Source organism: Cetorhinus maximus, chromosome 5 (genome assembly GCF_964194155.1).
Source record: "Cetorhinus maximus chromosome 5, sCetMax3.hap1.1, whole genome shotgun sequence".
NCBI lineage: Eukaryota > Metazoa > Chordata > Chondrichthyes > Lamniformes > Cetorhinidae > Cetorhinus > Cetorhinus maximus.
The window spans coordinates 8326429-8339892 of NC_135883.1; the positions used below are offsets into that span (position 1 = coordinate 8326429).

Consider the following 13464-nt stretch of genomic DNA (forward strand, 5'->3'; position numbering starts at 1 on the left):
TTTAAATTCACATTATCTGGATTATTAGTCCAGGCGTTTGAATTACTAGTTCAGTAACATTAACCACTGTACTACTGTGCGTGTGTCTGTGTTTAACATTCTTGTGGAGAATTTCACATCAGTGTTAAATGCTGACTTAAGTCACACTTGTTTATTACATCACATTCTACTTGGCCCATTTAATTAAGGGGACAGTGGTAACATGGGTACAAAATTGGCCCAGAGCCAGAAACTGGAGGGTAGTAGTGGACAGTAGTTTTGCAGACTGGAAGGAATTGTACAGTCACGGCCCCCCGATCATAATTAGGACCACTGCTCTTGTGGATGCATGTTAATAACCTGGACTTTGGTATATAGAGCATAATTTCAAACATTGCAGATGACTCAAAACTTAGGAATGTGGTAAACAGTGAGGATAGAGGAGACTTCAAGGGGATGTGGACAGACTGCTGAAATAGGCAGATATGTAGTAGATGAAAGTTAATGCAGAGAAGTGTGCAATGTTGCATTTTGCAAAGTAGAATTAGGACAGTCAATACAAATGAAATTATACAGCTTTAAAGGGGATTCAGGAACACAGATTGGAGATGGATGCACATGGTACTTGGAAGGTGACAAGACAAATTGATGAGATTGTTAAAGCATATGCGATATTGGGCTTTACAGTTAGAGGCATAAGAGTACAAAAGCAAGGAAGTTACGGTGAACTGGTTAGGCCTCATTGAAATATTGTGCCCAAATATTTCTGAAAATGTACGCTCAAAAACTTAAAGCGGACTAAAGTTCACTACTGTAATATTTGAATTCAAAGTTGCTTAATTCATTTACATTGATTTATTTGTTATTCTTCTTCCAAAAACACAAAAATGTGTTTTAGTTTAGTCGCTTACTTTGAATTAGTGAATAACTTGATTTTTTTGAACAAAAATGAGGTAAATTAACAAGAGCTCACTTCAGTGATTGGCAGTAGTGTTACCTGAAGTGTGCACTCCTTCTCCATGTCATAATTCAACAGGCAGATCATAAATAAAAAAAAGTTTTCTTCAAGGCTTCTCTTAAAGATGATAAAATGGGACCAGTGGAAAACTAAGGGTGAAATTGTCCCATGTTTGCAATAAGTGTGGTAGCAGGTGGGTAAAACGCCGTTTCCACGGTGGGCGGGCTCTCATTCCCCTGCCTGCCATCACCTCGCTGTTTCATCGCCCCGGGCACCATATTAAAGTCCAGCCGCATGCATACATCTCTGTGCTTCCAGCCCATGACTGCTGCAAGGAAGATATACATGAAAGGCAAGAAGACTGCAGCCCCCAGGTTTAGCCACGCATCACTGAAATGCCTTTTGGATGCCGTGGAGTCCCACTGGGATGGCCTCTAGCGCCCCCCCCTACTCCGGCCGCAGGGTGGGCAGCAGTGTGACCAGCCAGGTTTGTGAGGTGGTGGCAGTAGTGATCAGCCACCCAGTGCTGCAAGAGAATGAATGATCTCCTCTGTTCCGCCAGGGTAAGCCATCATACATCCACGGGGATCTCACTCATTGCCAGTTCAAGGGACATCACCATTCACTTGCTCACACTCAGCGTCATTGTCTTCATCCCATCCATGGGACCACTTATCACTCACTCATGCCAGGCATTTTATCATCTGGCCTTGTAGGCACCCTGCTTACACTTTCTTCATCTCTATTCATGCAGTACAAGTTGGCACACAACAACAGGGAGAGGTTGCAGACCAGTGGAGGAATGCCTGAAATCAGGGTCCTCACGGACTTTGAAATGAGAGCCATCCAGCTGGCCGATGACAATCTGGATTAGTCCTGTGCTGACATTGAGATTAGTGGTGCTCTACCTAGTAAGGGTCCAGCAGTGCAACATCCATCAGACAGTCATTCTGTGAGTGATGTGTCCGGTTTCACAGGCCACTGCCATGCACTAATTATCTCCCCTTGCTTCCGCAGGCACACCTGGGAAACAGCCGATAGAGTACATGACCTAGGGTCTCCAATCAAGCCCCAAAGAAACCTCTGAAGATGAATCTGGAGGCACCCTCCTTGAAGTCCCATCAAAGCACCCACCCACAGCCTCCACCAGTGCAGAGACACACACCTCAGTGAGATCGAGCTTTAGAATAGCCTCAGGATCACAATCTGGTGAGCACATTGCACTGTCTGATCCACAGCAGGCAGCAACAGGGACTTCCTTGGAGGAGGACAGCTCGAGGCGAGAAATTTGCTAAGTCCGAGTCAGATGATGAGCCTCTGGACTCGGTCATGTCGCAATTGCTGGAGCTGCAGAGGCAAGCTTGGGAACATCAGGACGGGATGTCCGCTGAACTCCTCAGATTGCAAAGCATGAGGAGTCTGTCCACCTTCACTCTGAAGTGATAGCACCGGTATGCCAACGCACCAAGGTCAACACTGGTAGGATGACGGCCGCAAAGAGACCATGGTCCAGGACGTCGCTCCTGCACTGCTGCGCGGGCTCAACTCCCATTGCTGATGCCATAGTTGGCCTCCAACAGTCTGTACGCGGGAAGGGTGTCGCACAGCTCCATCTCACTCCAGCTACCCCTTCTTCTCAAGGAGTCGGCCTGGGGCCCGAGGGCATAAATAGGGAGGAGGATCAGCAGGCGTACACTTTAGGGCCATCCATCCAGGTGACTCTGGGAGCGTCCGGCCCATCCTGTGACTTCAGCTCCACAAACCGAGGAGGGTGCCACTGCCACTCAGCAGGACCCTGAAAGCAGGCCAGGGTCCTCCAAGTCTCGACCCTCTAGAGGACGCCCGCCAAGGTCATCACAGACAGGGTTTTGCAGTCTGCAGGCTGCCTCACCCTCCATTGTGGATGTCTGGGGAGCACCAGGATGTAGCGGCAGGGTTAGAAATGTTAAGATGTAGTTGCACAGCCAAGGCATGGGTGTTAATCACTTGTACATACTGTTCACTATTATCAATAATCTCCCAAGAATGTCTCCCTGCCTATGGCTCCTTGTTCTGATGAACAATGTTCTTGTCACTCAGATGTGAAACCTTTCTTCCCTGTTCTCCGTGCAGCCTTCAGACCAAAGTGATGGTCTGGTCCACTAAAACGCTCATGACTTTGCAGCCTGTGCGGTGGGGTGAAAAGCTCTGGAGCACTCAATGGCACTTTGGTGCCTTTGCGTTGCTTGAGTGGGCAGACAAGCTAGAAGCCCAACTCCAAACATATCAATGTGGCTGTGCCTGAGCTGTCTCAGCTGCAGAGGAATGGTCACTTAATACAGGTTTCCCTAATGCGTGGCCGCTTCCCTCGCCCGAATGCTTGTGCGCTATATTCAGAGGCAGGGCTGCCCTTGCCCTCTCCCCACAAATAATCTCAATGGCAGGGCAGCCCTTGACCTCCCTCAAACGCTGCTGAAGCTTCAAGTTAAACAAGTGACCCTGGCGAGCGCTGCACATCGTTGCTGTGTACTCACCTCCAAGTTTCCCTCAAAGTGCAGCCTCCCAAGTGCACACCTTTTATAAGTTGTTGTGAAACATGCTGATGTGGACAGACGACTTAGCTGGGGGCAGGGGGTGCAGGGGGAAATGATTCTGGCAGGCTGGTCTAATTTGTCCGCTCGCCGCCGAATGCGCCCGTTGCCGGTGGACATGGAAAATCCCAGCCTAAGCGTTCAGGAATCTCCATCAAAAACTATTAGAGTTGTATGATTATTAAATATTTGGATTTCCCCTTCAGACTATGCATTTTATTTTAAACGTTAAAATGCCTGCCTTAAATGCACAAAGTATATTGGTTTTATTTTCCTAAATATGCCCTGCATTATTAAATTATTCAGAATATTAAAAGTTTCTCTTGTTCTATAGGCTGCCCTGGTCGGAGGAACAACAATGATAATTGGTTATGTGTTGCCAGATAAAGAGATTTCGCTACTGGAGGCTTATAAAAAGTGTAGGAATCTAGCAGATCCCAAGGTCTGCTGTGACTACTGCCTTCACGTTGGTGTAACTTGGTGGGGTCCACAGGTAGGTGTACATTTTACAGTCTATATTATTTAGCTTTTGAAAAAAGTTTTTGCTTGTTTGTTTATTTGGCTGTTCTTCAATTTGGGAAGCAAAAGTAATGCTATAGGTATGCGAGAGAATACCAGATCAGTATAAGAAAGTAGACTTAATTCACTGAAGAGATAAGAGTATGTGACAATAAGATTAATAAGGAAGTTGCATAAGTTAAAAGTAAATGTTCAAGTGGTTTAGAGCTTGTTAATGTAATTAAGTCCAGCCTCTTGACTCAGCAAGAAACAAGAGGCAGCTGACATCTTGGCTTGGTAATAGTTTTTTCTTCAGATATTTATTTCGGTTTCAGTGTTTCAAGCTACTTCTGCATGTGCATCCATATTTCTTTGCATGCTATCTAGGTAATTTGTAGTAAGCTGAGATGCTGAACAGAAATCTTTCACACGCTTTGGGTTAATTATAAAGCCCAGTAAAAACTGGCTTATGGCTGGATATGAGACACAGGAGATGGGAGGTGCTGATGGCACTAGAAGTCCTGTTAGATTAAATGAAAACTAACATGCCAACCATTTTCAAAAAAAGTAACAGGACAGAGTCAAGTGACGACAGAACTAGTTTTTCTTTATTACCTAACAAAATAACCGAATCAATTATCAGGCATAAACTTAAGGATTGCCTATAAGATCTCAACAACCATAAAAGTTTACAACACAGTGAAACCATTCAACCCACTCTGTCTGTGCTAGCCCTTTGTTATAGCAATCCAAAAGTAATGTCACTGCCCTTTGATCCCTCCATAGTCTTATGTATCCTCTGTTCAAGATAATTTTTCTCATTTCTTTTAAAGGATGAAGTAGTCTCTTCCTGAACTGCTCCCTGTGACAAAACACTCCTTGAATTCTTTAAACCCAACTGGTGTTCTTATTAAAAATTTAAATTGATGACACACCAACCAATGAAAATAATATTTCTATATTGACTCTAATAAAGCTTTTGTCAGTTTTGAAAATTCTATGAAATTTCCCCTTAACCATTTCTTTTCAAGTGGAAAGAGTCCTAATACCTTGTGCCTCTTGTGGCATTGAAAGAAATATCCTGCCTGGTCAGTCTGTTTCATTATTTTCACAAAGTGTCATCCCAAGGCCAAAGCTTTTTGGCACAGAATACCAAGACTTTCAAAAAGCCTTTAGCAAAGTTTGGAAGGAAAAACTGTTGCTAGAATTTAAGGGAAAAAATCTAGTAGTAGAGAAGAAATTGGCTGAGGAGTAGCAAGTTTGATTGCTAGTTAGCAGAATGATGTCAGGGAGGTGGAGAAAAAGTGTCCCATGGATCAGTTTTGGGAATCTTACTTCCCAACTTTACTTCAACAACTTGGGTTCGGAGTCTCACTGAAACCTGGCTAAATTTTAAGACAGTGCCAAAATTGTGGCGGGAGAAAAGAAAGCTAAAAAATCAGTCATAGTACTGTTATGAGTTGGTAAATGATATGTTGATGGATGAATGGCATGTGCGGTATGATACAAATTAAATTAAAATACTGTATAGTGGAACACAGATGAACTGTACACATTCCATAAATGATGTTTGAAGTAGCCAAGAGTGAAGTTGAATGATTTCGCTTGCTAGCAGGCCCCAGGCTTAGCTTTATTATTGATCTAGTCCTAATATAGAATGCTAATCTATCTAAACAATATAGTAGGAGACCGACAAGAGGAAATGACCACAAGCCACCTTGACAGCTGAAAAAATTCACTTGTCCCTTTCTTGAATCATAAACAGCTTCCCCCTATTTTGTTCTGCTTGCAAGATCCCCTCCCCCTCTTAACATACAGCTGTTCCATAGCCACCTGAAATAAATAGAGAAACTTCCACCAAGCCGCACCCACCTTGGGACACCATTAAATGAAGATGAAGACCACCAACATGCAGATTAAAGCTAATAGCAGACATAAACAGATTTAAAAACAAAATGTGCCTCTTCATAAGCTGTCATGCTAAAAATTCTGGTATCATAATCTCAGTCTGATCTTTTTATTATGGGACTTGCTTTGTGTCTAGGCAGCTTTGGGACTTAATTTGCATTGATTTGCTTCATTACCAAAAGTCATAGAGCCATAGAGGTCTACAGCATTGAAAAAGACCCTACGGCCCATTGAGTCTGCGCCAGTCAAACAAGTACCTGACTATAACAAAAACAGAATTACCTGGAAAAACTCAGCAGGTCTGGCAGCATCGGTGGAGAAGAAATCAGTTAACGTTTCGAGTCTTCACGACCCTTCGGCAGAACTGAGTATAGTTAGGAGAAAGGTGAAATATAAGCTGGTCTAAGGTGGGGGGGCGGGGGGAGAGAGAAGTTGAGGGTGTGGTGATTGTGGAGATAAGCAAGCAGTGATAGGAGCAGATAATCAAAAGATGTCACAGACAAAAGGATCAAAGAGGTGTTGAAGGTGGTGATATTGTCTAAGAAAAGTGCTAATTAAGAATGGAAGACAGGATACTCAAGGTACAGCTCTAGTGGGGGTGGGGTGGAAAGACTAACAAAGTTTTAGTTTTAGATTTAAAAATAATGGAAATAGGTGGGAAAAGAAGAATCTATATAAATTATTGAAAAAAAGAAGGGAGGGGGGAGAAACGGGGTGGGGATGGGGGGATGGGGAGTTTAAGATCTAAAGTTGTTGAATTCAATATTCAGCCCGGAAGTGCCTAGTTGGAAGATGAGGTGCTGTTCCTCCAGTTTGCGTTGGGCTTCACTGGAACAATGCAGCAAGCCAAGGACAGACATGTGGGCAAGAGAACAGGGTGGAGTGTTAAAATGGCAAGCGACAGGGAGGTTTGGGTCTTTCTTGCGGACAGACCGCAGGTGTTCTGCAAAGCGGTCGCCCAGTTTGCGTTTGGTCTCTCCAATGTAGAGGAGACCGCATTGGGAGCAACGAATGCAGTAGGCTAAGTTAGGGGAAATGCAAGTGAAATGCTGCTTCACTTGAAAGGAGTGTTTGGGCCCTTGGACGGTGAGGAGAGAGGAAGTGAAGGGGCAGGTGTTGCATCTTCTGCGTGGGCATGGGGAGGTGCCATAAGTGGGCGTTGAGGAGTAGGGGTTGATGGAGGAGTGGACCAGGGTGTCACGGAGGGAACGATCCCTACGGAATGCCGTCAGGGGGGGTGAAGGGAAGATGTGTTTGGTGGTGGCATCATGCTGGAGTTGGCGGAAATGGCGGAGGATGATCCTTTGAATGCGGAGGCTGGTGGGGTGATAAGTGAGGACAAGGGGTACCCTATCATGTTTCTGGGAAGGAGGAGAAGGTGTGAGGGAGGATGCGCGGGATATGGGCCGGACACGGTTGAGGGCCCTGTCAACGACCGTGGGTGGAAAACCTCGGTTAAGGAAGAAGGAGGACATGTCAGAGGAGCTGTTTTTGAAGGTAGCGTCATCAGAACAGATGCGACGGAGGCGAAGGAACTGAGAGAATGGGATGGAGTCCTTACAAGAAGCGGGGTGTGAGGAGCTGTAGTCGAGGTAGCTGTGGGAGTCGGTAGGCTTGTAGTGGATATTGGTGGACAGTCTATCATCAGAAATTGAGACAGAGAGGTCAAGGAAGGGAAGAGAAGTGTCAGAGATGGACCATGTGAAAATGATGGAGGGATGGAGATTGGAAGCAAAATTAATAAATTTTTCCAGGTCCCGACGAGAGCATGAAGCAGCACCGAAGTAATCATCGATGTACCGGAGAAAGAGTTGTGGGAGGGGGCCGGAGTAGGACTGGAACAAGGAATGTTCCACATACCCCATAAAGAGACAGGCATAGCTGGGGCCCATGCGGGTACCCATAGCCACACCTTTTATTTGGAGGAAGTGAGAGGAGTTAAAGGAGAAATTGTTCAGTGTGAGAACAAGTTCAGCCAGACGGAGGAGAGTAGTGGTGGATGGGGATTGTTGGGGCCTCTGTTCAAGGAAGAAGCTAAGGGCCCTCAGACCATCCTGGTGGGGGATGGAGGTGTAGAGGGATTGGACATCCATGGTGAAGAGGAAGCGGTTGGGGCCAGGGAACTGGAAATTGTTGATGTGACGTAAGGTGTCAGAGGAATCACGGATGTAGGTGGGAAGGGACTGGACAAGGGGAGAGAGAAGGGAGTCAAGATAACGAGAAATGAGTTCCGTGGGGCAGGAACAGGCTGACACGATCGGTCTGCCAGGACAGTTCTGTTTGTGGATTTTGGGTAGGAGGTAGAAGCGGGCCGTCCGAGGTTGGGCGACTATCAAGTTGGAAGCTGTGGGAGGAAGATCTCCAGAGGAGATGAGGTCAGTGACAGTCCTGGAAACAATGGCTTGATGTTCTGTGGTGGGGTCATGGTCCAGGGAGAGGTAGGAGGAAGTGTCTGCGAGTTGACGCTCAGCCTCCGCGAGGTAGAGGTCAATGCGCCAGACAGCAACAGTACCACCCTTGTCAGCGGGTTTGATGACAGTGTTGGGGTTGGACCTGAGAGAACGGAGTGCAGTGAGTTCAGAGAGAGACAGATTAGAATGGGTGAGAGGAGCAGAGAAATTGAGACGGCTAATGTCACGCCGACAGTTCTCAATGAAAAGATCAGGAGAAGGTAAGAATCCAGAGGGAGGGGTCCAGGTGGAGGGAGAATATTGGAGGTGGGTAAAAGGATCCGTTGAACAGGGAGAGGACTCCTGCCCAAAGAAGTGAGCACGGAGACGAAGACGGCGGAAGAAGAGTTCAGCATCATGCCGAGCCCGAAATTCATTGAGATGAGGGCGTAAGGGTATGAAACTAAGTCCTTTGCTGAGCACTGAACGTTCAGCATAGGAGGGGGTAAGGTCAGGGGGTATAGTGAATACGTGGTTGGGGCTGGGATTGGAAGATGGGGTATGGATGGAGGGACAAGCAGGGGTGGAGGGTCCCAGATGGGTGTTGGTGTCGATGAGTTGTTGGAGCTTGCGTTCCTTAGCACTTAAGAGAAAGAGAAAAAGTTTCTTGTTGAGGCGACGGATGAGGCGAAGAATAAAATGAAACTGGGGGCACGTGCAGCTTTGAAAAAGGGTGCGGCGGTGCTGCTGGAGGGAGAGGTCGAGTGTGTTCATATGGCGGCGCATGGCACTGAGTGTGGATCTCAGAATGCGACGGGAACAGCAGTCCGAGAAACGTTTTATGTCCCGGAGATACCTGTAATCCTGGGTGGGTTCAAAACAAGAGGGATGGAATTTCAGTTGAAATCCACGTGGGGTGAGTCGGAGATGGAGGCAGTCACTGAGAAAGAGATATGGCTGTGAAAGCGGGTTTTAGTAAACACCTTGTCAAACACCAGGAGAGAAATGGAAAGCAATGAAGGTGAGCAGGGCAGAAGAGACAGGCGGAAATCCTGTCGGAGAACAGAACCATACTTCTTCAGAGAGGGCATTTCTTGAAGCGAGGTGGCAGTCAATTAAACACAGAGATAAAAAGCTTTTTTTAAGTACCTGACTATTCTAATCCCATTTTCCGGCACTAGACCCATAGCCATGTATGCCATGGCATCACAAGTGCACATCCAAATACTTCTTAAATGTTATGAGGGTTTCTGCCTCTACCACCCTTTCAGGCGGTGAGTTCCAGATTCCCACCACCCTCTGGGTGAAAAAATTCTTCCTCACATCCCCTTTAAACCTCCTGCCCTTTACCTTAAATCTATGCCCCCTGGTTATTGATCCCTCCACCAAGGGGAAAGGTTATTTCCTGTCTACCCTATCTACACCCCTCATAATTTTATACATCTCAATCATGTCCTCCCTCAATCTCCTCTGCTCCAGGGAAAATAACCCCAGTCTATCCAATCTCGCCTCATAATTAAAACTCTCCAGCCCAGGCAACATCCGAGTAAATCTCCTCTGCACTCTCTCTAGTGTAATCACATCCTTCCTATAATGTGGATTCCAGAACTGCACACAGTACTCTAGCTGTGGCCTAACCAGCATTTTATAAAGTTCCAGCATAACCTCCCTCAGCTAATAAAAGCAAGTATCCCATATGCTTTCTTAACCACCTCATCTACCTGTCCCGTTCCCTTAAGGGACCTGTGGACATGTACACCAAGGTCCCTCTGATCCTCGGTACATCCCAGGGCCCTACCATTCATCGTGTATTCCCGTGCCTTGTTTGTCCTGCACAAGTGCATCACCTCACACTTATCTGGCTTAAATTCCATTTGCCGCTGATCAGAGCATCTGACCAGCCCGTCTATATCCTCCTGTAATCTAAGGCTATCCTCCTCACTATTTACCACCCCACCAATTTTCGTGTCATCCACGAACTTACTGATCAACCCTCCTACATTCAAGTCTAAATCGTTTAGAAACAGCAAGGGACCCAACACTGATCCCTGTGGTACCCCACTGGACACAGGCATCCAGTCACAAAAACACCCTTCGACCATCACCCTCTGCTTCCTGCCACTCAGCCAACCCTGGATCCAATTTGCTAAATTGCCTTGGATCCCATGGGCTCTTACCTTCGTTATCAGTCTCCCATGCAGGACCTTATCAAACGCCTTGCTGAAGTCCAAGTAGACTACATCTAATGCATTGCTCTCATTTACACACCTGGTCACCTCTTCGAAAAATTCAATTAAATTGGTCAGACTTGACCTCCCCTTGACAAAACCATGCTGACTGTCCTTGATTAATCCCTGCCTCTCCAAATGTAGATTAATTCTGTCCCTCAGAATTGCTTCCAATAGTTTCCCCACCACTGAGGTTAGACTGACTGGCCTATAGTTCTCTGGTTTATCCCTTCTTTCCTTCTTGAATAATGGTACCACATTGGCTGTTCTCTGGCACCTCTCCTGTGGGCAGAGAGGTATTGAAAATTATTGCTAGTGCCTCTGCTACCTCCCTTGCCTCACTCAACAGCCTGGGATATATTTCATCCGGGCCTGGAGATTTATCTACTTTTAAGCCTGCCAGACCACATAGAACCTCCTCCCTTTCTATGCTAATTTCTTTAATTATATCACAGTCCTTCTGCCTGATTTCCATACCCACATCGTCCCTCTCACTTATGAACACCGACACAAAGTATTCATTTAGAACCCTACCTACGTCTTCCGGCTCCACACACAAATTACCACTATGGTCCTTAATGGGCCCTACTCTTTCCCTAGTTATCCTCTTACTCTTATTGTACTTGTAAAATAACTTTGGATTTTTCTTTATTTTACCTGCCACTGTTTTTTCATGCCTCCTTTTTGCTCTCCTAATTTCTTTTTTAAGTTCCCCCCTACACATTCTATACTCCTCTAGGGCTTCCACTGTTTTGAGCCCTTGGTATCTGTCATAAGCCTCCCTTTTTCTCTTTATCCAATCCTGTATATCCTTTGACACCCAGGGTTCCCTGGATTTGTTGGTCCCACCCTTTGTCTTTACTGGAATATGTTGGCCCTGTACTCTCCCTATTTCCTTTTTGAATGAGCCCTACTCCTCTGACGCAGATTTACCTAAAAGTAACTGCTCCCAGTCCACTCTGGCCAAGTCATATCTGATCTTATTAAAACCGGCCTTCCTCCAATTTAGGACTCTGATTTCTGGCTCATCCTTGTCCTTTGCCATAACAACCTTGAATCTAACGGAGAAAAGTGTGCCTGGTGTGGACAGGCTGGCAGCAAAGATGTTGATGTCACAGAGCAAACTTTCAGGGCACTATTCTAATTCCTCCTGGCTCGCCACAAATTTCACCCCTCTCCCCCTCTGCTGTCTGGAGCTGACCCACAGTGATTCCAAACCAGTGTCCTGTTTTAACCTGGAGCTGAGCTTCATAACCATCTTGAAGACCACATGCAACCACCTCAGCACATCGTCTGCCCCCATGTGACTATACAAATGCTTTACTCCTGGTTTCCTATTCTCCACTGTTCATAATGTCAAAGGATTATCATATTTTTCATGATATTACTGTGGGATACTTTAAAGCAGGCTTATATTTGTGTGTGTGGCTAATTTATTTAAACTAGAGACAATTAGACTGCAAGGTTTAAATTATCAAAGAAGTTAGGCATAAAACAGGGACATGGAAAATGTTTACAGCTGGCAAGATAAATAAGGAAAGGTTGATTTTCCCCAAAAGTGGTGGCCATAATGAGAACATAAAAGATTTTTATATTCTGGGAAAAGAAACTTCTAAAGACAAGGGGAAACAATGGATTTACAGATCAAAAAAGGAGGAATATATTTCAAGAAGGATGGTAGGCTGTGTGAGGTGTAGCCATGTGAGACCTTGAAAAATGACTATGTGAACCAGACTTGGGGAGGGGAAAAGCCACCAGCCACCTTGCAGGAGTTTGCTGTTCCAGTAACCAAAGTTGTGTTAAAGACCTTTGGAATTTCATTGTCCAGTGGGTAATTGTGGTAATATTGCTGGATGACTTCATAAATTTGGAATCTATTTGGACTATTGCCTTAAAGTGGGTGTGTAGTTGAGAGCCTGGTTAAGTAGACATTTTGGGAATTTATATAAGATTACAGTTATACAGTTATATATGTTTATGTTTTTGCTTCTTTTGTTAATAAATGTTTAAATTTAATCTTTAAAATCTCTAAAGGGGGTAGTGGACTTATTACTTCTGATTTCAGCGCACAAGCCTTCTCGTTATAAATACAAATTGCAAAATCATGATTGTGTGGCCAAGTTTCCCTTGTGGATTTGGTCAGCCTGGCAAATACCACCTGCTGCATCATAACAATAAACTCGAAGTTCTTCAGGCTGCATCTTTTTCCACTCAACCATGATCCCTGCCCTCACTGACCTACACTGACTTTGGTCGCCAGAATGTCTAATTCAGCATACTGCTCTTTAAATCCCTGCATGTTTTGCCTCCACTGTAGTAAGTAGCACAAAGTTCAGCGCAGAGTACTTAGTTAACTTGGGTAATTGGTAAGTGAGGGAATTTGGTGCAGTGAGGAAAGAAGTACTGTTTGGTCTTTCACAAAACTGAGTGGTCCGAGAGAGGGATCAGGAGACAACAAGACCTGAGAACTGAAGTCCAGAGGCATTAATTAGGTAAGCAAGTAATTGAATGGTTGGTGAGTTTTAAGGTTTCTTTTATCTCTAAACTGAGCCCCCAGTTTAACCTAGGATTGGGAAAGTATAGGTACTGTATTAAAAATTATTAAAATTATAGTTTAATGAGTTAAACTGCTTAACGTAACTACAAATAATAGTTGAATAAAGACCTCAATTAATTGAATAAATACAATAAGGCTAGTCAAAGATATGAGAGCAGGTTGTGTGTCTGAACTGCTGAATGTGCAAATTTGGACAATGATGTTGTTCTGAGTAAACACACCTGCAGGAGAAGTCTCCATCTCAAATTTCTCGGGCTTAGAATCAGTGAGCTCAAGTGTGAGTTGGAGAGATTTTGACACTTAAGGGAAGGAATTTCTGGCTAGTTTTATCCTGAATATGCTCTCACCCCTGAGGAAAACAGAAGTTCAGGAAAGG

General features: G+C 45.1%; 1 protein-coding gene across 1 annotated transcript in view; it reads left to right on the top strand.

The window, feature by feature from the left end:
- The window catches only part of dpysl5b (dihydropyrimidinase like 5b), a 92005-nt gene that overhangs the window by 11019 nt on the left and 67522 nt on the right, over window positions 1-13464 (top strand). Inside the window, exon 2 of the mRNA XM_078541493.1 lies at window positions 3842-4000. Coding sequence (XP_078397619.1) covers window positions 3842-4000 — 159 coding nt within the window. The remainder of the gene's footprint in view (window positions 1-3841; window positions 4001-13464) is intronic.